The 22836-nt window shown below is 35.5% G+C and overlaps 1 protein-coding gene across 8 annotated transcripts in view; it reads right to left on the bottom strand.

The window, feature by feature from the left end:
- Positions 1–22836, bottom strand: part of KIFAP3 (kinesin associated protein 3) — a 183104-nt gene that overhangs the window by 38586 nt on the left and 121682 nt on the right. For all 8 annotated transcript variants that reach the window (XM_021089425.1, XM_021089424.1, XM_021089426.1 and 5 more), the window contains 2 exons: positions 19236–19334; positions 8672–8757 (listed from right to left, as the gene is read on the bottom strand). In XM_021089425.1, the coding sequence (XP_020945084.1) occupies positions 8672–8757; positions 19236–19334 (185 nt within the window). The remainder of the gene's footprint in view (positions 1–8671; positions 8758–19235; positions 19335–22836) is intronic.

The raw sequence follows: 22836 nt of genomic DNA, 5'->3' as shown, positions 1-22836 counted from the left end.
ACTAAGAGTAAAATCTGCTTCTTATGAATTTGTGAAATGTTACAGATGTGGGCATTATTTTAAAAAGTAAATCCTTAAACTGCATATCTATAAAAATGTATCTGACCAGTAAGTAATGCTCTGCACAAAGAAAAAATTCACACTTATTCTATGAGTTATCATTTCTATTCTTGCAATATTTTACTATTCCAACTTAATAAAAATACAAATAAGCATAGAAATGTTTAATAAATATGCTGTTTTTGTCACAAATAATAGCTTTCTAACTTAATCCTCCTTAAACTTACTGAAATTTTCTTTTTAATGAACCTCCACAAACAAGCCTGAGGTTTTTTTTTTTTAAACAGACTACTCAGAGTGCATCTGACAAAGGTTGAAACACAAAAACATCAATGAGTATACATGGCTAGTTTTTCACACTAAAGCTTGACCTGATAGTGTCTTGGAAAAGCTGATTTTCTTTTCTTTTTTTTTTTTTTTTTGATAGGCAAGAAACATTTGTTAAGATAGAATGCTTGTGAGAGATGCAATTGGGCAGGCACGGAAACTCTGTGGAAAGCTGATTTTCTAATGTAGTGAGTTAGATAGCAGATGTAGTAAGACTACCCTTAAACTGATCTGAATTCCTTTAAAGTTTTTATTTTCTTTCTTCTTCTTCTTTTTTTTTTTTTTTTTAATCAGTTTGTGACTGAGAAGATCCATAGAAGCAGGGCATCTCTTAACACTATAAGGCCAAAAAGTATAGTAGAAATGATACATATATGCTGTTATTTTCTTTATTAAATTAATTTAATTCTGATTTTTAAGTATTTTTATACTATGGAACCATAGGTTTACTTTACTATGGAACCACAGGTTTACTTTATACTACGGAACCATAGGTTTACTATGTATGTACAGTACATATTACTTAACTAATATGTACATTACTGTCTACAGAATTACAATGAAAACACTATGGTTTTCTTCTCAGCTTTTCAGAAAAAACAAAAACAAAAGTTTCTTAGTAAACATGAAACAGAGTATGTCGTTCTATATAAAGCTGAGTAATCATTCAGGATATAGAAAATTATGTTCTGCAAAAGATCCAACAATAATTAGATTCCTACTACAATGAATCCAATACAATGACAAGTAGAGATTTCACAAAGGTGGCCTTGAGATTTAACAAGTACGGGTGGTTTTCTGTTGCAGATCATAGGAAAGAAAATGGCAAAAAAACCTTGACGTAACAGTATCAAGGTTTAAATCAAGCAGATATAAGTTTCTGAAAATGTTCAGTTAGTTTTATGATTATAAAACGATTTCCTTACTGAAAGTTGAAAGTTTAGAAAAAATATTCTCAATACCTTTACCTTAGATAGAACCACAATAAATACTGGTATATATCCTACCAGTTTTCAGGGACTTTTTAAATTCTAATATTAACAGCTAACTTTGGAATATATTTTAAATATGAGTTTTTAAATTTAGAGGCTAAGTATAAAATATTATTAAGAAATTGTACTTGTGCCATAAAAGTTTGCTCTAGTTTGTGATAAGGCAGCCTCAGGTATTTTAATGTTTACCAAACATAGCATCTTGGAATGACTCACGTTATGAGGAACACAATATTTGTTTAAATATTTTCATTTCTTATTCCTTAAAAGCAAATTAGTTAGAATCAACAGAGATAGTAGAGTTTTGCTATATGATGCTGTACTTTTGATCTCTATGTTTCTGAAACACTGATTTTTATGTTACAGATTTCTTGAAAAATCAAATATTTTAGCTTATGGATGTTGATAATCTATTTACCAAGTGTAGAGAATTACTAGGTTGGGACAGTTGTCCCAAGAATTTTAGATTTTAGGAAAGGTTCAAAAGCAAATTTGGGGACTGACATTAAGTAAATTAACAGCCACCTACTATTATTGTTTTAAAAAAAGAAAAGCCATTTTAAGACTGAGAATGTGATAAAGACATTCTCAAAATAGATATATTTTCCCAACAAAACATGTTAATACCTTATATTTACAAATCCTGCCAGTCTTGGTTCTTTCTTTTCTGTCTCCTTTTCTCTCTCTCTCATACACACTTTTTTTCTTTTCCTCTTTAGTGAAAACAAGGAAAAGCTTTATTATACAGCAATGGACCAGTACTGTGGAATCCCTAACCTCAGATATCTTCTCTATCTATCCTCAATAAGTATAGTTTAATAGTTCTGGAAGAGTATCTTTGTGTCTCAGATCTGGATTTACAGATACTAATAATGTGATATGGCATAATACAAAGAACATTGGATGAGGGCCAAGAGATCTGGGTTCTCCTTCTAGCTCTGATACTAACCTAAATATGCAATCTTCTAAAGGTATTTTAATATATTTTGGTCTCAGATTCTTCAATCATAAAATGAAAAAAAAATCTAAGATTTGCTCAAGTTTAACATTTCTTAAATAAAAATCTATGATTAATGCCCTTACTTCATAAAGCTGTTGAAATAACCATTCCCCCAAACTGAAGAATCATGGCAATATAAGGAGCTTATAAAATTAAAAATTACATAGAAACTTTAAATGAACATTTGGTGTCAAAAATTTAATAAATTCAATATACATCAATTAAAACCTATTTTCTGTAACCCTGCTCCCTTGAATATCTTCTTCTCTCTTATACAACTACCCCCTCATTATCAGGAAAAACTATGGGAATTCAGCTCAACCACAGCCAAGAAATGTCATAAAAATTTATCAAGCCATTGTGGAATTACTCTAGAAATACATTGTTTTCTCTTCATTTTTGAAATGCTTCTTTTCACAAGGAATGCATCCCAATATCCTTGCTTTGGCTGTTGAGTTTGTCTTTTATTTAAAGGTACACATGCTTTGTCTTTTATTTTCCTCTACTCCCAGCTTCTGACATTATGATCTTAAGCACCAGTTTTCATAAATTCTAAAGTGTCATGAAAGACTTACAGTTTGATTTTATATGGAATGTGCCATCCTTTTTGAAGTCCTATATCATTTTGTTTACTACTTAACCACTGAAACATTATGAAGCCTTAACCAGCCTATTATCAGAGCCTGTTCACTATCAGGAAAACTCTTTGTCACTGGCTTCCATCACACCTTGTATCTGATTAACACACTATAGGGTAACATAGAGCTACATAGATCTGCTTTGTGTTCTAACATAACTGATGGAAAACAGATTTTCCTTTCTCCTTTAATGTGGCAGCCCCCTAATTGAGAATGTAATATGGTTTATTTAATATAATTCTTCATACTAAATTAAAACAGAGCTAGAGTAATTTAGTTGCTCATTAAGGTTAAGGTAGTAGCTGCTAAAAAGATGCCTTTTATATCTTAGAAAATACTCCTCCCAATGATATGTATATATAGATATAAACATAATTAAACACACATACATAATAGAGTTGTTGACTTTTATGTACATATTACCTATTTCTCAATAGTACTGTCCCAAAGGTTGTCCTTAGTCTTGAATATGGCATTTTCTAACCAGACCGCAAAGTACAATTCTCTCTTCAACCTGTTTAAAGCACTGAGGAGGCTCATCTGTGTAATATCATGACAATCGATGTTTTAGAGATTACATATAAACCTGCATGAGTTTACCTCATTTTAATATGCGTTTTATTAAATATAATTCTGTCTATCCCAGAATTAAGATAGCCCCTCACTTTCCAAATTTAAAATAATTCCAGATTATTATAATACATACATTTTGCTTTTGATCAAAATTAGAGTTACTAAAAGAGAAAAAGTTGCCATTCAAAATCTGAGCAACAAAACTTGTGTTAATATCAAACCACATGTAGGCCTGTGGCTGGCTAGGAAGACACCAGTATGTTACTAGAGAACCTAGGCACATTCCCTTCTCCCTAAACACTCAAAGATACATAATGTGCCATTAGTACAGAGTATCTACTGACAGGGCCATGCAGTAGTACTACTCATGAAAGGCCAGTTCACATCTAGTTGACAGTATCCTGGTGTCTATAGATCATAAACTTTTATATCCTAGGGACTTTGTATTGCTTTTTATTTCCAGTGTTTATTTTAGTGTCTAGAACACAGTATGTGCTTAATAAACATGTATTACATGTTTGATAACCCAGTAATGTCAGGGGAGGAAAGTGTTTACTAATTGGGGAGGAATTTATGAGGTTCTCAAATACTTATTACAAAGTTGAGGAAGTACTAAGGGATACAAATCTAATTAGGTTTTTAGAAGCTCTCTATGTGTAGAGGGTTCTAATCCTCCCTTGATGATTTCCCAAGGCTTGGAAGATTGGGAAGCTATATTCCTCCTTGCCTCCCTGCTACTCTCTGCAGCAATTCCCTGCCTCCCAAAGCTACATGTAAAGCCTACTCAGACAGGCAACAATTTGCTGATGAGGCCACAGAGACTGTGTCACCAAATGTGGAATTTGCTGTGATACAAAGAGTACTATGAACACATTTGTTTCAATTCACCAATTGAGGGCCTGGGCCTAAATACATTAAACACTCCATCACTAATTAACACAATTTGAGGGACAGATACTTTACTGCAGAAGGCATATTTCTCTAAGGCCTGAAAGGAATCTAATTTTTCCTAGTAGTCTTCCATGCTGTTTATCTTGAGTGAAAGTTTAGTTTTCTTAAAGAAAAATTGCCTTAAGATACAAATATTCCCACTCTACATAATATTTTTTTGATTTTTTTTTGTTATGGAATATAGCCATAGAAAATACTTGGAAATAAAAATCTAGATGTAAAAGGAGTCTTAAAAGATCATCCACTTCATTCCAGGCAGGTTTTTTTGTTGTTGTTTGTTTGTTTTGTTTTGTTTTTTTTTTTTTTTTGCTTTATAGGGCTGCACCCACGGCACATGGAAGGTCCCAAGCTAGGGGTCCAATGCGAGCTACAGCTGCCAGCCACACCAGATCTGAGCCACGTCTGCGACCTACACCAGAGCTCACAGCAATGTTGGGTCCTCACCACTGAGCGAGGCCAGAGATTGAATCTGTAACCTCATGGTTCCCAGTCAAACTCATTTCCGCTGTGCCACACGATGGGAACTCCTAGGCAGGTTTCTAACAATTTTAGGAAGTTGGTTATTTAGCTATTTCTCTTCTTTCATTTTTTTTTTTTTTTAATGGCTACATTTGTGGCATATAGAAGTCCTCCAGGCCAGGGACTGAATCTGAGTTCCAGCTGTGGCAAATGCTGGCTCCTTTAACCCACTGTGCCCGCCTGGGGATCAAACCTGTGCCTCTTCAGCAACGTGAGCTGCTGTAGTTTGATTCTTAACTCACTGCACTGCAGAACTCCTATTTAGCTATTTCTAATGCTAACTGTATAGACTTTACTTTCTCTCTTGATAGCCTATTTCTAATGTTTCATCATGTTTCCTGTGTCTAATCAAAGTTTCTCCTGTTTTAAATTAAGTTAGTTTCCTCTTGTTTTATGCTTTAAAAAGATTTGGGAAAAGCAAATAGCACCCTGAGTCGGGATCAGTAATAAAGTCTGAGCTTAAAGCACCAAAGACTGACAGCTATGTTCCAAGTGGACCTAAGAAGCTTTATACTGATGCATTAAAATGGCCCACTTCTCAAATTTCTCCCAAATAAGGAGGTCCAGCAAGCTAGATGTCTAACTTTGGTCTAAGGATTCGCTGATAAATTGAGTCTAAATCCAAATAAGTCACCATGGATTCAGATTTAACACATGAGGTACTTCTATACCAGCAAAGGTAGCTTCCTATTCACTACACTGTCCTAAATCAAGACCTTTCAGTAAACTTCCCTATTCAGTTAATTGCCCTGTCTTAAAATGCCAAATTCAGCCATTCTGCAGGACAATCTTAAACTACAAGACAAATACATCTGGCCAAAATATACACTTCAAATAATTTTCCATAGTTAAAATTCAAAATGTGAACAGATTATCTTCCCACATCATTTAAAAAATTAAAATGGGAGTTCCCATCGTGGCTCAGTCGTTAACGAATCCAACTAAGAACGATGAGGTTGTGGGTTTAATCTCTGGACTCACTCCATGGATTAAGGATCCGGCGTTGCTGTGAGCTGTGGTGTAGGTTGCAGATGTGGCTCAGATCCTGCGTTGCTGTGGCTACAGATCCAATTAGACCCCTAGCCTGGGAACCTCCATATGCTGTGGGTGCAGCCCTAGAAAAGACAAAAAAATAAAAAAAAAATGAACAGAAAATAACATAATTCACTGTACTAAGAAAAGGAAATATTGGTTCAGATATTTAATCTATATATAAACTTTCCAACTAGGTGCAAATTTTGGTTGAGTTTGAATAAAACATACTGAGAGATCATAATGTGTTACTTGCTTTTGCATGTATTTTCTCTAACCCTTACAATAGTTCTTTAATCCTCAGAAGTGTTATTGTAAACTAAAATCTTCAAAAAGTTAAATAAATTTCCTGAGATTATTCAGGTGAGAGAACTAGAATTAACTGTATTCTAAGTGCGGTATTCTACTGAATCAAATTGCCATTTCATAGAAGCCAAAAGCTGAAACTAAGACTAGAACCCCTTCTCAACTTAGAAAAGGAGAAAAATGTTTTGGGAAGAAGTTGCCCCTGGCAGTGCAGTTCCTACTATCAATCTAAAACTGACCCAGGGCCTTGAGTCCCATAGGAGTATAATAGCAGAATGGTCAAGACACATTCTCTAGCAGAAACATAGAATGTTCCAGAGCTTGGTGCCCTTCTAGCATCTATACTGGACTACTTCTCTTCTAAGAAACTCAGCTGTGACTATGACTCTGCTAAGTAGCACAGCATAGGACTTTCAGATCACACAAATAATTCACATGTAAATATATTTAGATATTCTCAGTGTAACAAGTCTAGTATATCCAAATATCTTTTTAGACTAAAGTTTTCCAAGGCATGAAATGAAACAATTCAAAATTACCAGGCACCACATCAAATACTTACTTTGTAAGTACAGTGTAAGGAGTCACTGAGAAATTGAGTGAATCTTCAGATTACTTGTTCAAATTTGTTTTATACTAACTCACATGACCATCTTAAGGAACCATACATAGCCAGCTGATATATTACCAGTTTCATATATCTTAAGGAACCATACATCTTAAGGAACCATACATAGCCAGCTGATATATTACCAGTTTCATATATTCATATTACCAGTTGATATAATCAGTTTTTGATGATTCTTCTTTTTTTTTAATTTTTCAGAGTAGTATCTGGTTTATTATGCAGTGTTGCTCAGGCATGATGTTAGAATTCTTACATGCCAAGAGCCAGACTGATTCTTCTTCTTGAAAGTCCTCATATTAACAAGGCTCTGATCCTTTCAAAATGCTTAAGTTCAACTCTGAAGACAACTGAAGAGGTTATATTCAAGAAATTTTTTATAAGTTTAGCCAAAATAAACTACAAATCTAGTCCAAAGAAGGAAGCAGGTTGTGTGTGTTTATATGCAATAGGTGAAACAAATATCCAAAGTATTTAGCATTGAGCACATTCCAGGTCCAAGGGCCAAGTCCAGGCAGAAGACTATGATGGACAGCATGATTTCTGAAGAAAGGTCTGCACAGTGAGCAAGTTTCTAATCTAGGACTCAGATTATCCCTCTGATCAAATTCCTACATACATTTTAAAGTTAAATACACTTTAAAAACTTCCAAAGTCATGAATAACATTAAAATTTAGGGATTTTTCATCATTCCAAAGAAACTTATAAAGCAAATCTATGTATATAAGAAAAGTTATCAAATAGTTGAAAAAACAGTTGATATTAAGATCTGATCTATTTAAAATAATACAAAGTTGGCTGTGTTGAGTCTTGGCAGAAACTGTTACCAAACCCTGCCGATCTGAATTTTTTCTGAAAAACAAATGATTTTTAGATGACATATAGACTAGATCTAAAATTCTGAATAGGAATAAGATCTCAGGAGTTACCATTGTGGCACAGTGGAAATGAACCCAACTAGTATTCATGAGGACACAAGTTTGATCCCTGGCCTTACTCAGTGAGTCAAGGATCCAGCATTACCATGAGCTATGGTGTAGGCACAGATGCAGCTCAGATATGGCATAGCTATGGCTGTGGAGTAGGGCTGGCAGCTGTAGCTCTGATTTGACCCCTAGCCTGGGAATTTCCATATGCTGCAAGTGTAGACCTAAAAAAAAATTAAAAAAAAAAATTTTTTTTTTTTGGTCTTTTTAGGGCTGCACCCACACAGCATGTGGAGGTTCCCAGGCGAGGGGGCCAATCAGAGCTGTAGCCACTGGCCTACGCCACAGCCACAGCAACATGGGATCTGAGCCGTGTCTGCAACCTACACCACAGTTCATGACAACGCCAGATCCTTAACCCACTAAGTGAGGCCAGGTATCGAACCCACGTCCTCCTGGTTGCTAGCTGGGTTCATTAATCACTGAGCCACGATGGGAACTCCAAGAATCAAGCCATTTTAAGTGAGAAACCTATACTTAAAAACTGAAAGCCAAAGGTCTTAATAATGTTTATAATGTGAATTTAATATCAGTGTTATTTTCTGAGCTTTACCAAAATACAAAGTTTTGCTTATATTTAATGCAAAGTTCTAAACAGATGTACAGTGTGCCCCCCTCAATAAAGACTATTATACTTTGTGTAGGAAGAAAAATTACTTACCGCTATAATATCTAATGTATTATCACAGACTTTTCGAATTTCATTATTTTTATCATGCATCAGATCTATGAGATATGCTGGAGCCTCTAAATAAAAAGTAGTTAAAGATATAAACTGTTTGAAATTGCGGTTATTTAATTATTTTAGAGAATCCTGAATTTCTCTAAGTTCAAATGTGAACCTGAAATGTAACTTCAAATTTTAAAATAAAATCATTAATACAAGATGACAAAAATATTTACTATTTCATTTATTTAAAAAATAGATAACAGGGACAAGAAAGGAAAAAAACGATAGATAAAAACAGGTAAGGAAACAGCCAGTAAATATCAGAATGTGCAAATCCCTACTTTTGAAAAATGAAAACTGTGAAATAACTGAAGAGGGAGCTCTAGAGCTGCATAGCTATAAAAGCTTTCTTGATTGATCTGGTCCTCCTGAAAGTTCAGAAAAATTAACTTGACACAAATATTCACATATAAACAATTTCACACAGAAGCAGAAAAGAATCACAGTCAAATCCCATATACAGATATGGTTATTATAAGAAAGAGAAAACATAAGACATTTTCATATAAAAGATGAAAGCTGCAACTTAGTATTTCAAAAAGAGATAAAAGAATTTAAGGAAACAGTAAATACATATGATGCAGAATTATAATGCTCAGAGAAATAATTCATGAAATAATAAAAAATGAAAGGAAAAATCAGATACGTAAAAACTAAATTATAGTAGTGCAAGAATAAATAAAAGCGAGAGAAAACTCTAAGGTAGAAATTAAAAAAGAAGAAAATTTGTAAAAAAAAAAAGATTAAAGAGATTAGGAAATGACAGATATTAAAGATGGTGGGATCAAGATGGCAGAGCAGTAAGATGTAGCACTTACCTTCTCCCACAAACATCTTAAAAAAAAATCTACATGTAGAACAGTTCACAAAGAACAAATACCGAATGCTGGTAGAAGACCCTGAACCTCCAAAATGGGCAAGAAACCCTTCATATAATGGGTAGAACAAAAGGAGAAAAAAAAGAGAGATAGTAGAGAAAAAGAAAAAAAGGAATAAGGACCAGGACCAGAACTCCTGAGAGGTAGCTATAAAAGGGGTAAGGAACCTGAACCCTGGGAGGCCAACTAACTGACAGGGAGATCAGCCAAGACGGAGGGAAATCAAAGCCTTGGAGAAAAGTGCAGCAGGCGGACTGAGGAGGGCAAAGCAGAGAGAGTGGCACATGCCATTGGTACCACAGCCCCTGGACACCACAGCCTGAGATGCTCAGGCAGCGCTGGGTGCTGAGATTCAGTCTCCAGAGGCCAGTTCTGGGAAGAGGACTATGGTTTGCTTTGTGGAGATAGCCTGAGGGGCTAGGAAGTGGTGCACCACTGGTTTGGGGTGTGGAGTACCAGAGTTGAGGGAACCCAGGAGGAGGAGTGGGCAGCAGCAGAAGAAAGGCACCACTGTTGGGAAGGGTGAGAGGAGGAGAGATGGACCATAACAGGAATATCTTTCCCTGTACATGTGCGGGCTCTCTGGTAGTAGGTGGCTTCTAGTGCAGGCCACAGGAGGTGGGGCACCTCTTGCAAGGGCTATGGGCAGCAGGGGCAAACCACAACAGCAGTCTTTGACTCCAGAGGTGGGTGTGGCCCACCAGTACTAGGCGTCCATGAACAGGCACCATCTGTAACCCTAGTCACCTCAGGGATCAGCACAGAGGAGGACACTGCAATCAAGCACCACCACTGCTGCTCTCATTCTCCTGGGAATGCACATGCCTGGCTGCTGCCACCACCAAATGCTCTGAGTGTTGCCTACACCTGCCTGAGAGTTGCTGCCACTTACAAAGGCCCTGAAACCAGGAGCAGCCTGTACCACCTCTCTGGGGGTGCTCATTACTGTCAAGGGCCTAGCAACCAGGCACTGGCTACTAGACCTGCCCGTTGCCTCCATCTCACTAGAAGCATGCACAGGCTGTATACCAACATGGGGATAATAGCTTGAACACACTGAGGAAAGAGACAGCAATCATCCAAACCAAAAAAAACTCTGACGCCAAAAAAAAAAAAAAAAAAAAAGGTAAGCCCTCACAAAATACCCAGGGGCGCTCTTACATATAAACAGTACTCCAAGACTACAGCAGTAGTTTTCCCTAAACTCAGAGAAAAATAAAAATATAAGCAAAATGAAGAAGCTCAGGAACCATTCCCACTTAAAAGAACTGGAGAATTTCCCTGGAGCAAACAATGAAAGAGACTGGAGTTCCTGTGGTGGCGCAGCAGTAACAAGCCAGACTAATACTGATGAGGATGTGGCTTAGATCCCTGGCCTTGCTCAGTGGTTTAAGGACCTGGCATTGCTGTGAGCTGTGGTGTAGGGTGCAGATGCAGCTTGGATCTGGTGTTTCTATGGCTATGCTGTAGGCTGGCAGGTGCAGCTCTGACCGACCCCTAGCCTGGAAACTTTCATATGCTGTGGGTGCAGCCCTAAAAAAAAAAAAAGAAAGAGACCTCTTCAGTCTAACAGAGACTGAGTTCAAAAGGAGATAGCAAAAATTAATAGTGAATATGAAGGAATATAGTGGACATGAACAGTAATGCAGATTACTTTAGAAAGGAACTAGAAAATATAAGGAGGAGCCGAGAAAAATTAGAAAATGCATCTGCAGAGATGCAAGCTGAGTTAAAAGTATTGAAGAACAGAATGAATAATGTAGAGGAATGAATTAGTGACTTGGAAGATAGAAAAATGGAAATAGCCCAATCAGGACAGCAGACAGAAAACCAGATGAAAAAACATGAAAGCAATGTAAGAGATCTACGGGCTAATATAAAGTGGGCCAATCTATGCATAATAGGGACTCCAGAAGGAGAAGAAAAAGAGGGTGATTGAAAACATATTTGAAGAAATTAGGGCTGAAAACTTTCCAAATCTAAAGGAAACAGATATCAAGATACAGGAAACACAAGTTGAACCCAAAGAGACCCACACCAAGACATATTTAATAAAAATGGCAAGAGTTAAAGAGAGGATTCTAAAGGCAGCAAGAGAAAAACAAAGAGTTAATTATAAAGAAGCCCCCATAAGGCTAGCAGCTGATTTCTCTACAGAAACACTACAGGCCTGAAGAAAGTGGCAAGACATACTCAAAGTTCTAAAATGGAAAAATTTGTAGCCTAGAATATGCTACCCAGCAAGAATAGCATTTAAAATAGAAGGAGAAATAAAGAATTCTCCAACAAACAAAAACCAAAAGAATTTAGCAATACTAAACCCATTCTAAAAGAAATACTGAAAGGTCTCCTCTAAACAGGAACTAAATAAGAAGATACAGAATGGAGGAAACCACACTGGAAAGCAATCACTTATATAAGCCAGTTCTAAAAAGAGGGGAAAAAATACTATTATAAACATGATGATAAACACAAGGAAAAGCACAAGGATAAACATGAAGATGATAAAAAAGGACATCAAAATCATAGAAAGAGGGGAAGAAAAGAAAATCTAGACTTTTTTTTTTTTTTTTTTTAAGAAAGTGTTTGAGACTATATGACTATCAGGCTAAAGCAAACAGATATAGGAAGGGGTGAAAAACAGGGCAACCACAAATCAAAACCAAACAATACATTCACAAAAACTAAAAAGAAGAGGACACAAGCATAAAATAAAAGGAAATCATCCAACCAAAAAAATAAAGGGACAAAGGAGAAACATAGAATCAACTGGAAAACAAGGTTTAAAGTGCCAATAAATACATATCTATCAATAATCACCGTAAATGTCAATGGACTGAATGCTCCGATCAAAAGACAGAGTGGCAGAATGGATAAAAAAGCAAAAACCTTCAATATGCTTCCTACAAGAAACTCACCTTAGAGCAAAGGGTACATATAGATTGAAAGTGAGGGGACTGGGAAGAGATTTCATGCCAATACACAAGACAGGAAAGCAGGAGTTGCAATACTCATATCAGACAAAATAGACTTTAAAATAAAAGCCATAAAGAAAGACAAAGAAGGACACTATTTAATGGTTAAAGGATCCATTCAAGAAGAGGATATTACAAGCGTCAATATATGCCTCTAATATAGGAGCATCCAGATACCTACAACAAATACTAACAGACATAAAAGGAGAAATTGATAGGAATACAATCATAGTAGGAGACTTTAACACCCCTCACATCAATGGACAGATCCTCTAGACAGAAAATCAATAAGGCAACAGAGATCCTAAAGGACACAATAGAAAAGTTAGACTTAATTGACAGTTTCAAGACATTACATCCCCCCAAAATCAGAATATACATTCTTCTCAAGTGCACATGGAACATTCTCAAGAACTGATCACATCCTGGGGCACAAAGCTAACCTCAACAAATTTAAAAATGTAGAAATTATTTCAAGTATCTTCTCTGACCACAATGGCATGAAACTAGAAACCAACCACAGGAAAAGAAATGAGAAAAAACTTACTACATGGAGACTAAACAACATGCTACTAAAAACCAATGGGTCAAGAAGGAAATAAAGAAGGAAATTTAAAAATACCTTGAGACAAATGATAATGAAGACACATTCACTCCAAATCTATGGGATGCTGCAAAAGCAGTGCTCAGAGGGAAATTCAAAGCAATACAGGCCTTCCTCAAAAAAGAAGAAAAATCTCAAATCGACAATTTACCCTAACACCTAAATGAATTAGAAAAAGAAGAACAAGAAAAACCTAAAGTCAGCAGAAGGAAGGAAAGCATAAAGATCAAAGAGGAAATCAACAAAATAGAGATTCAAAAAATAACTGAAGAAGTCAATAAAACCAAGAGCTGGTTCTTTGAAAAGGTAAACAAAATTGACAAACTTCTGGCTAGACTCACCAAGAAGGGGAGAGAAAAAACCCAAATAAACAAAATCAGAAATGAAAAGGGAAAGTCACAACAGATACTACAGAAATACAAAAAAACGTAAAAGAATACTATGAACAATTGTATGCCAACAAATTTGACAACCTAGAAGAAATGGACATCTTTCTAGAGACTTACAACCTGCCAAAACTGAACCAAGAAGAAACAGATCAACTGAACAGACCAATCACTAGAAATGAAATTGAATATGTCATAAAACACTCCCTACAAATAGAAGTCCAGGGCCAGATGGCTTCACAGGCAAATTCTACCAAACATACAAAGAGGAACTTATACCCATCCTCCTTAAACTTTTTTAAAAGATTGAAGAAGGAACACTCCCAAAGACATTCTATGATGCTACCATCACCCTAATTCCAAAACCAGACAAAGATACCACCAAAAAAAGAAAACTATAGGCGAATATCTTTGACGAATATAGATGCAAAAATTCTCAACAAAATTTTAGGCAACCGAATCCAACAACGTATAAAAAAGATCATATACCACGAGCAGGTGGGATTCGTCCCAGGTACCCAAGGATGGTTCAACATACCCACCTAAAAGAATTTGAAAAAGAAGAACAAATAAACATGAAGTAAGCAGAAGGAAGGAAATCATAAAGATTAGAGAAGAAGTCAATAAAATAGAGATTAAAAAAACAATAGGAAAAAAAATCAATAAAACCAAGAGCTGGTTCTTTGAAAAGGTAAACAAAATTGACAAACCTCTGGCCAGACTCACCAAGAAGAGAGAAGGGACTCAAATAAACAAAATAAGAAATGAAAAAGGAGAAATCTTGGGAGTTCCCATTGTGGCTCAGTGGTTAACCAATCCGACTAGGAACCATGAGGTTGTGGGTTCGATCCCTGGCCTTGCTCAGTGGGTTAGGGATCTGGCATTGCCGTGAGCTGTGGTGTGGGCTGCAAATGCGGCTTGGATCTTGCGTTGCTGTGGCTGTGGTGTAGGCCAGTGGCTACAGCTCAGATTCGACCCCTAGCCTGGGAACCTCCATACGCTGAGGGTGAGGCCCTACAGAAGGCAAAAAGACAAAAAAAAAAAAAAAGAAGAAAAAGGAGAAATCTCAACAGATACTGCTGAAATACAAAAAACCGTAAGACAATATTATGAACAATTATATGCCAACAAATTTGACAACCCAGAAGAAATGGACAACTTTCTAGAGACATACAGCCCACCAAAACCAAATCAAGAAGCAATAGATCATTTAAACAGACTGATCACTAGAAATGAAATTTAATATATAATAAAAACACTCCCTATATAGAAATGTCCAGGATCAGATGGTTTCTAGGCAAATTATACCAAAGATATAAAGAACTTATATCCATCCTTCTTAAATTTTTTGTAAAGGTTGAAGATGGAATAATTCCAAAGACATTCTATGAAGCCACCATCACCCTAGTACCAAAAATGACAAAGGTACTACCAAAAGAGAAAATTATAGGTCAATGTCTTTGATGAATATAGATGAAAAAATTCTCAACAAAATTCTAGCCAACTGAATCCAACAACATATAAAAAAGATCATACACCATGACCAAGTGGGATTCACCCCAAGTTCACAAGGATGGTTCAATATATGCATATCAATCAATGTCATACACCACATTAACAAAAGAAAAGTCAAAAACCACATGATCATCTTGATAGAAGCAAAAAGCATTTGACAAAATCCAACATCCATTCATGATAAAAACTCTGAGAATATATACAGGTGCTCAATAAAAGTTTATTTAATAAATAAGACCTACTCCTATTCATTGCTTTTGTAAGGATAAGATGAAAACAAAATTCTTGGGAAACTCTTAGAAATTCTCATGGGATATTTAAATGTATTAGTCAAATTTGGGTTGTTTTATTTCCCATGCTACAATTGTTGAGATTACATGAAAATTTATCATTGTAATAGCACTGGTTCCCAATTCCTCTGAGTTGTGCTGAGAGTCATTTTTAATATTTCAAACATTTTAATATAAATCATATATTTACCTAGAATAAGCCTATATTAGCCATTTCAAATGACAGGTTTCTTTCATTCCGCTAAAAATTATATCAAATAATGTTGATCAAATTTTGACTTAAAAAATGGGAAAAAGGAATGATTTCCTGCCTAATAAGTCTTTATTTAAAGCACTTAAATATACTGATTTCATGGAGAAAATCAGAATAAAATGTTTAAAATTATGGTAAAATATTTTAATAATTTTAAACTATGCAGCAAATACAAGACATATACAAATGTAATTGACATCAACAAAAATCCTGGTTTTTGAACACCTAAACGCTGGGCAAAAGCACTTCAGTAATCTTTATCCAATCTTTATTTTATTTTTTGTTTTTTTAGAGCCACACTTAAGGCATATGGGAGTTCCCAGGCTAGGGGTCAAACTGGAGCTGTAGCTGCCGGCCTACACCACAGCCACAGCAATGTGGGGTCCGAGCCACGTCTGTGACCTACTCGACAGCTCACAGCAACCCTGGATCCCTAACCCAAGAGGTAAGGCCAAGGATCAAACCTGTGTCCTCATGGATACTGTCAGGTCTGTTACTGCTGAGCCATGAGGGAACTCCCATCCATTCTCAAAACATGGATTAACGCATAAGATGTAAAGTAGTATTCCTTGATGCTTTTGTAAAAATTTTAATTCCGCATATCTTTTATCTCCCATTCCCACCATTATCAACATATTATATTATTTTATTTTCCCACTGTACAGCAAGGGGATCAAGTTATCCTTACATGTATACATTACAATTACATTTTTTCCCCACACTTTGTTCTGTTGCAGCATGAGTATCTAGACAAAGTTCTCAATGCTACTCAGCAGGATCTCCTTGTAAAACATGTTATATTCTTTAGAATAACTATTTTAAAATACTAAGGTCAATACCTTAGATTCAATGGCTTAACAACAGCTGAACTTGGGAGAAAATGAAAAGAAAGTTACACTGAGAAGAAAAAATTAAATAGAAGTATCTTAATAGTGTAAGCTTTGTACAATTTAAAAGGATCAGAGCAGAGACAGTAACAGTTATTAACTATGTACTAGGCACTTTTTGATAGGTACTTTAAAATATATCATTGTTCTTCAGTCCTCAGGAAAAAAACACTATGAGATGACAAATTAAATAAGAGGTTGCCTTTCACAGAAGTTACCTAGGAAAAGCTATACCTTCACTTCAATGTTTTCTAATATGTGTTTCTTATAGTGTCTACTGTAATTATATACATTTTCTCTATGTAAAGTATACTTTTAGAGATTCTCAACCAAGAAAAGCCTATTAAGGGTTGTAAGAAAACCCTATAGCAAGAATATCTGTTTAACTCAGTGTTTCCCACTAATTAAGCAGTTAATACTAAAGGAACATGTTCTATGGAACACAGCTGAAAAAAAATTAATTTATTCCAATGATGTTAACATGGCTCAAAAGTTTTTCTGGAATTTATCCTCCTGGGAGAGTAGTTTTTAAGCCACATTTAAAAAATATTTAGTACATTATGATAAAAAGAATACTCTCCATTATACCTATTAAAGCAAAACAGTATTTATATTTTGACAGCTCATTATCAAAACAAACATTTCTTAATTAAATTTGCTATTAGTTAGACTTGACTCTTCAAGACTTTACATGGTTTCAGAAGTTTAACTTCTCTTCAAAAGCAAGGCAATTTTCTTCCAAAAATAACACTAAAACTGTTATTAACTCTGAACATCAGAAGAGTTTCGAAATGTTTTGAGCAATGCCCCATCATCATATAAAAGTCTCCCAAGGTTATTAATTTTAAAAGAACATTAACCATTTAGATACATGAATTCACCGACCAAACAACTTCTAACCACTATGTTAAGTTTTGGGTACAGATGAAAATGAGGAAGACAAAGCCAGGTCTTGAGCTAGAGGTACTCAAAGTCTTTCAGTAGAGACAGGCATGTAAATACAAAATTTTCTTTTTTGGCTGGGCCCACATGATACAGAAGTTCCTTGACCAGTGACTGAACCTGTGCCACTACAGTAACCAAAGCCACAGCAGTGTCAATGCTTACTGAGCCACAAGGGTAATTCCTCAATACATAATTTAAAGTATTTTATTAGAGGTGAAAATAAAGAAATTACTTCTAATGGTAAGGAGTTAGGCAAAGGATTAGAAAGGCTTAACTGAGCAAATGCCTTATAAACTTATTTTTGATGAGCTGGAGACTGTCAGGTTGAAAAGATGCACTTGAGGTTGACAAGACATGCAAAGAGACAGTAAGTTATGGACAGGGCAGTGATGTCTGATAAATGATAGGAATTGTGGTGTTCTAAGAGAAACTGTACACTATAAGGTTAAAGAGGGACTTTGGAAAAGTAGGTTAAGGTCAAGTTACAAAGAGCTACATTCAAAGCAAAAGAATTTAGATTTTTCTTGTGGGTAATGAATGATTTTATGCAGTGTTCGAAAGCAGATTTTTTTTTTCATTTACAAATAAGCAGACCACCAAAACTGAAAAACGAAACCACAAAGATTCAGCTTAGATACCACATTCACTGTGAGCCTTTCATGACATCACCAGACTTAGTTACACAGATCCTCTCTTGCGTCCAATGCACACACCTTTATGACTGATCATAATAGACCTTAATTTTATATTGATTTAGTTGTCTAGCTTTCCAATGAGATTATAAACTCCCTGAAGTAAAGAGAATGACTTTTTTTATACACCAAGACTTAAAACAGTATCTGTTAGAAAGTCAGAACTCGATAAATGTTTCCAGAAAAAAAATGAACGATTAATTAAGTGTAGTAAAAGATGTAGCAAATACAAAATTTTCAGCTAAGGGACTGGGTAGATGATACTGTTATTATTCACTATGAATACAGGAGGTAGACTTTTTCAGGGGTAGATGCTGGTAAAATCTAGTACCTCTCTCGCTGCAATAGTGATAAAATATCACTTTCTGAGTATCTCTCTGTGTTGGGAACTATTTCAGGAGCTTTAAGAACACAGTACTGACAACAATCTTACGATGTAGGAGGTTTTTTAGGTGTAACAATATTATGGCCATTTTATAGATGCAAGACTGTATGCTCAAGGAGGTTAAGTAACTAATCCAAGGTCCTATAGTTAGTAAGTGGTAAAAGGTAATTTAAAATTAGGATTATTTAACCATAATGCTTTATAGGCTACACCATACTATGCCCCTTCAGGTAGATGGAAGACATCTGTGTGGCAGTTAGCAACAAATGTCTGGGACCCAAGCAAGAAGTTTTGAAGATATCAAATACTTATTAGCATATAGCTGGTAGCTGAAGTCATGGGAATGTGTTTTCCCATGTATAGTGAATAAGGTTGGGTTAAAAGAAGACAAAGGATAGTCTCAGGAACCTTTGATATTTAAGTTATGTCAATAAAGAAGGAAGTTATATTTGTTAGATTTCTTAGGAACCACAGCCTAATAAATTAAAGAATTGTTCCCAATGTATTCTACCTATATACTGGTTTGTGGTAAAAGGCTTCCATGAAATATAGCTTGGCCTGTACATTTACTTCAAAGCTTGGTATTTTCTACAATATTTGAAAATGTGTAAGAAAAAATACCTAAAAATGCATCTTTTCTGAATATGTTAAGTGTCATTATCTATGATAAATATTGAAAGGATACGTGTTTCCTTGATTATGACATCTCTCGTGGCTTGGTGGAAAACCATTTGGTAGAAGACATAAATTATCTGACACACAAATTCATCATCTTCTTGTTGAGCTGAAAGGAAACAGAAAACTTCAAATAAAAGAATACTGTTTACATACAAAATTGAAAAACATTAGGGGAATAATAGAGAATTAGAGAAACTAAAGGTAACAAGGAGACAGGTTAAAGGACAATTAGAATTATAATATATGGGTGGCATATATCATTTATGTCTCAGGTGATTTTTCTAAATTACATGATGATCAGTAAAAAATTCAGAAGTTTTACTAAGTTTGGTTGTGGTTAAACTAAGGAGGTTAAATTACTTTGAAATACAGAAATAAAAATAATTATTATTTTTTTGTGGTGTCACCTGTGGCATATGGAAGCTCCTGAGCTAGGGGTTGAATCAGAGCTGCAACTGCTGGACTACACCACAGCCACAGCCACACTGGATCTGAACCACATCTGTTACCTATGCTGCAGTTTGCAGCAACACCGGATCCTTAAGCCACTTAGAAAGGCCAGGGATCAAATCCACATCTTCATGGAGACAACTCTGAGTTCTTAACTTGTTGAGCCACAATGGGAACTCCAAAATATAAGATTTTGAAAAGAGAAATTTTATCATCTCTGAGTTTAAACCAGACTACCTGAAACTGTTCATTTCAAAAGGCTGTATCTCTAGATTTCTAAAACTGAGAAACAAGACTGGTTTACGAGAATAATAACAGTGCTTTTCTGTAATTTTCACTATATTTTGCCACCAAGTATTTCTTTTTTAAATGATTAAATTAACCTCTAAGTCCCTAATGTGAAATGGCAACACTTAATCATTATTTATGGTTTTTTTTTCAGTCCCTTATAGAAATTCTTCAATAATTCTAATCTGTGGAATAAATATGGTTATATTTTGTCTCTATAATGTTGATCTTACATGAGAAAAACAGTTCTTTAAAAAAAAAACAAAACCACTACTTTCTAAATTTTAGGTTTTTAGTATAAACTATACTATTATAAATAGACCTTTGTTTAATAATATTAACAAAATTAAACTTTACTTACTGGCATGAAGTAATAATTTTTGATTTACTAATAGTTTGCTATCAACTCCTGGCAACAGTTCAGTGCTATCTGTTAGATAACGATTTATAGGTCAAGAGAGTATCCAATTAGTTGTGTGGAATAAATTGTGGGCCCCTAAATATCCATCTGTTCAAAATAATTTCCCTTACTAACTTGCCAAAGTACTACTCTCTTAAACTACTTGGTTAAAATTTATTAATTACTCTCTTGATAAATAGTGCTCACTCACTTAATCCCAAGGGTTTTAATCATGAAAATCCATATATTTTTTTTGGGGGGGGGTCTTTTTGCCTTTTCTAGGGCCGCACCTGAGGCATATGGAGATTCCCAGGCTAGGGGTCTAATGAGAGCTACAGCTGCGGGATCTGAGCAGCATCTGTGACCTACACCACAGCTCATGGCAACGCCAGATCCTTAACCCACTGAACAAGGCCAGGGATTGAATCCACAACCTTATGGTTCCTAGTTGGGTTTGTTAACCACTGAGCCACAACGGGAACTCTTGAAAATTCATATATTTCTTAAAAACATTAGTATATAGCCTCTGCCTGTGATAAATACCTGTCAGAGAATATGAAAATTTAGTAAAATACTGAGCTGGGTCTGTTAGCTTATACATATTTCAGCTCTCTCAGTCATAATCAATGTGGCATAGTAATTCAAGGACACAGCTCATTTTGTTTCATTTTTCTCCAATTCACCATAAAATCTTCATTCTCATTCTGCCAACTACCTTGTCTTTACTTTCACCTCCCAACTATCTAGTCTTCTAATTATTTCTAATCTGAAAGTTTCTGGCTGTGATAAGGATGTATTAAAGAAATATATATATACATATATATATACACACACATACATACACACACACACACACACACTATTTTTAGAAATACTTCAAATATAGAGGCATTGGAGTTATATCCTGTGGTGCAGTGGGTTAAAGATCCAGAGTTGTCACTGTAGCAGCTCTGGTTGCTGCTGTGCTGCAGGTTTGATCCCTGACCTGGGAACTGCCCCATGCTATAGGTGTGGCCAACAACAACAAAAACATGGAGGCATTATCTTTTTAAAAAAATTTTTTATATAATGATTTTTATTTTTTTCCGTTATAGCTGGTTTACAGTGTTCTGTCAATTTTCTGTACAGCATGGTGACCCAGTTACACATACATGAATACATTCTTTTTTCTCACATTATCATGCTCCATCATAAGTGACCAGACATAGTTCCCAGTGCTACACAGCAGGATCTCATTGCTAATCCATTCCAAAGGCAATAGTCTGCATCTATTAACCTCAAGCTCCTAATCCATCCCACTCCCTCCCCCTGGCAACCACAAGTCTATTCTCCAAGTCCATGATTTTCTTTTCTGTGGAAAGGTTCATTTGTCCCATATATCAGATTCCAGATATAAGTGATATCATATGGTATTTGTCTTTCTCTTTCTGACTTACTTTGCTCAGTATGAGTCTCTAGTTCTATCCATGTTGCTGCAAATGGCATTATTTTGTTCTTTTTTATGGCTGAGTAGCATCCCATTGTGTATATATACCACATCTTCCTAATCCAATCATCTGTCGATGGACATTTGGGTTGTTTCCATGTCTTGGCTATTGTGAATAGTGCTGCAACGAACATGCAGGTGCATGTGTCTTTTTTAAGGAGAGTTTTGTCCAGATATATGCCCAAGAGTGGGATTGCTGGGTCATATGGTAGTTCTATGTACAGTTTTCTAAGGTACCTCCATATTGTTCTCCATAGTGGTTGTACCAGCTTCCATTCCCACCAAGAGTGCAGGAGGGTTCCCTTTTCTCCACACCCCCTCTAGCACTTGTTATTTATGGACTTATTAATGATGGCCATTCTGACTGGTGTGAGGTGGTATTTCATGGTAGTTCTGATTTGCATTTCTCTAATAATCAGGGATGTTAAGAGCATTGTTTCAAGTGTTTGTTGGCCATCTGTATATCTTCCTTGGAGAAATGTCTATTCAGGGCTTTTGTGGAGGCATTACCTTTAGATGACCATTAAAATGCATTATGTTAAAGAATTTTCAAATCTACGTATGTATAACTGATTTACCTTGCTGTACTAACAACTCTGTAAGTCAACTAGGCTCTAATAAAATTTAAAAAAATTACAAGTTAAACATTTAAAGATTTATAAGACAAAAATGGGCAAAAGACTTAAATAGGTGCTTCACTTTATTAGCCATATCTAATGGCCAATAAACACAAATAAGTACTCAATTTCATCTATTATTAGGGAGATAAAAATTAAAGCCACAATAAGATACCATGCAAAGGTTACAATTAAAGAGGCTAGATACCTAAATATGTTGGTGATGTAGAGTAATTGGAACTTATGTAAACTACTGGTGAGACTGAAAACAAGCACAACTACTTTGGAAAACAGACTGGCATTATTTCTAAAGTCAAATATACACGTACTCCATGACCCAACAGTTCTACTCCTAAGTATGTGTCTA

Source organism: Sus scrofa, chromosome 4, assembly GCF_000003025.6.
Source record: "Sus scrofa isolate TJ Tabasco breed Duroc chromosome 4, Sscrofa11.1, whole genome shotgun sequence".
In the NCBI taxonomy this organism is placed as follows: Eukaryota; Metazoa; Chordata; class Mammalia; order Artiodactyla; family Suidae; genus Sus; species Sus scrofa.
This window is presented reverse-complemented; position numbering and strand designations above follow the sequence as displayed.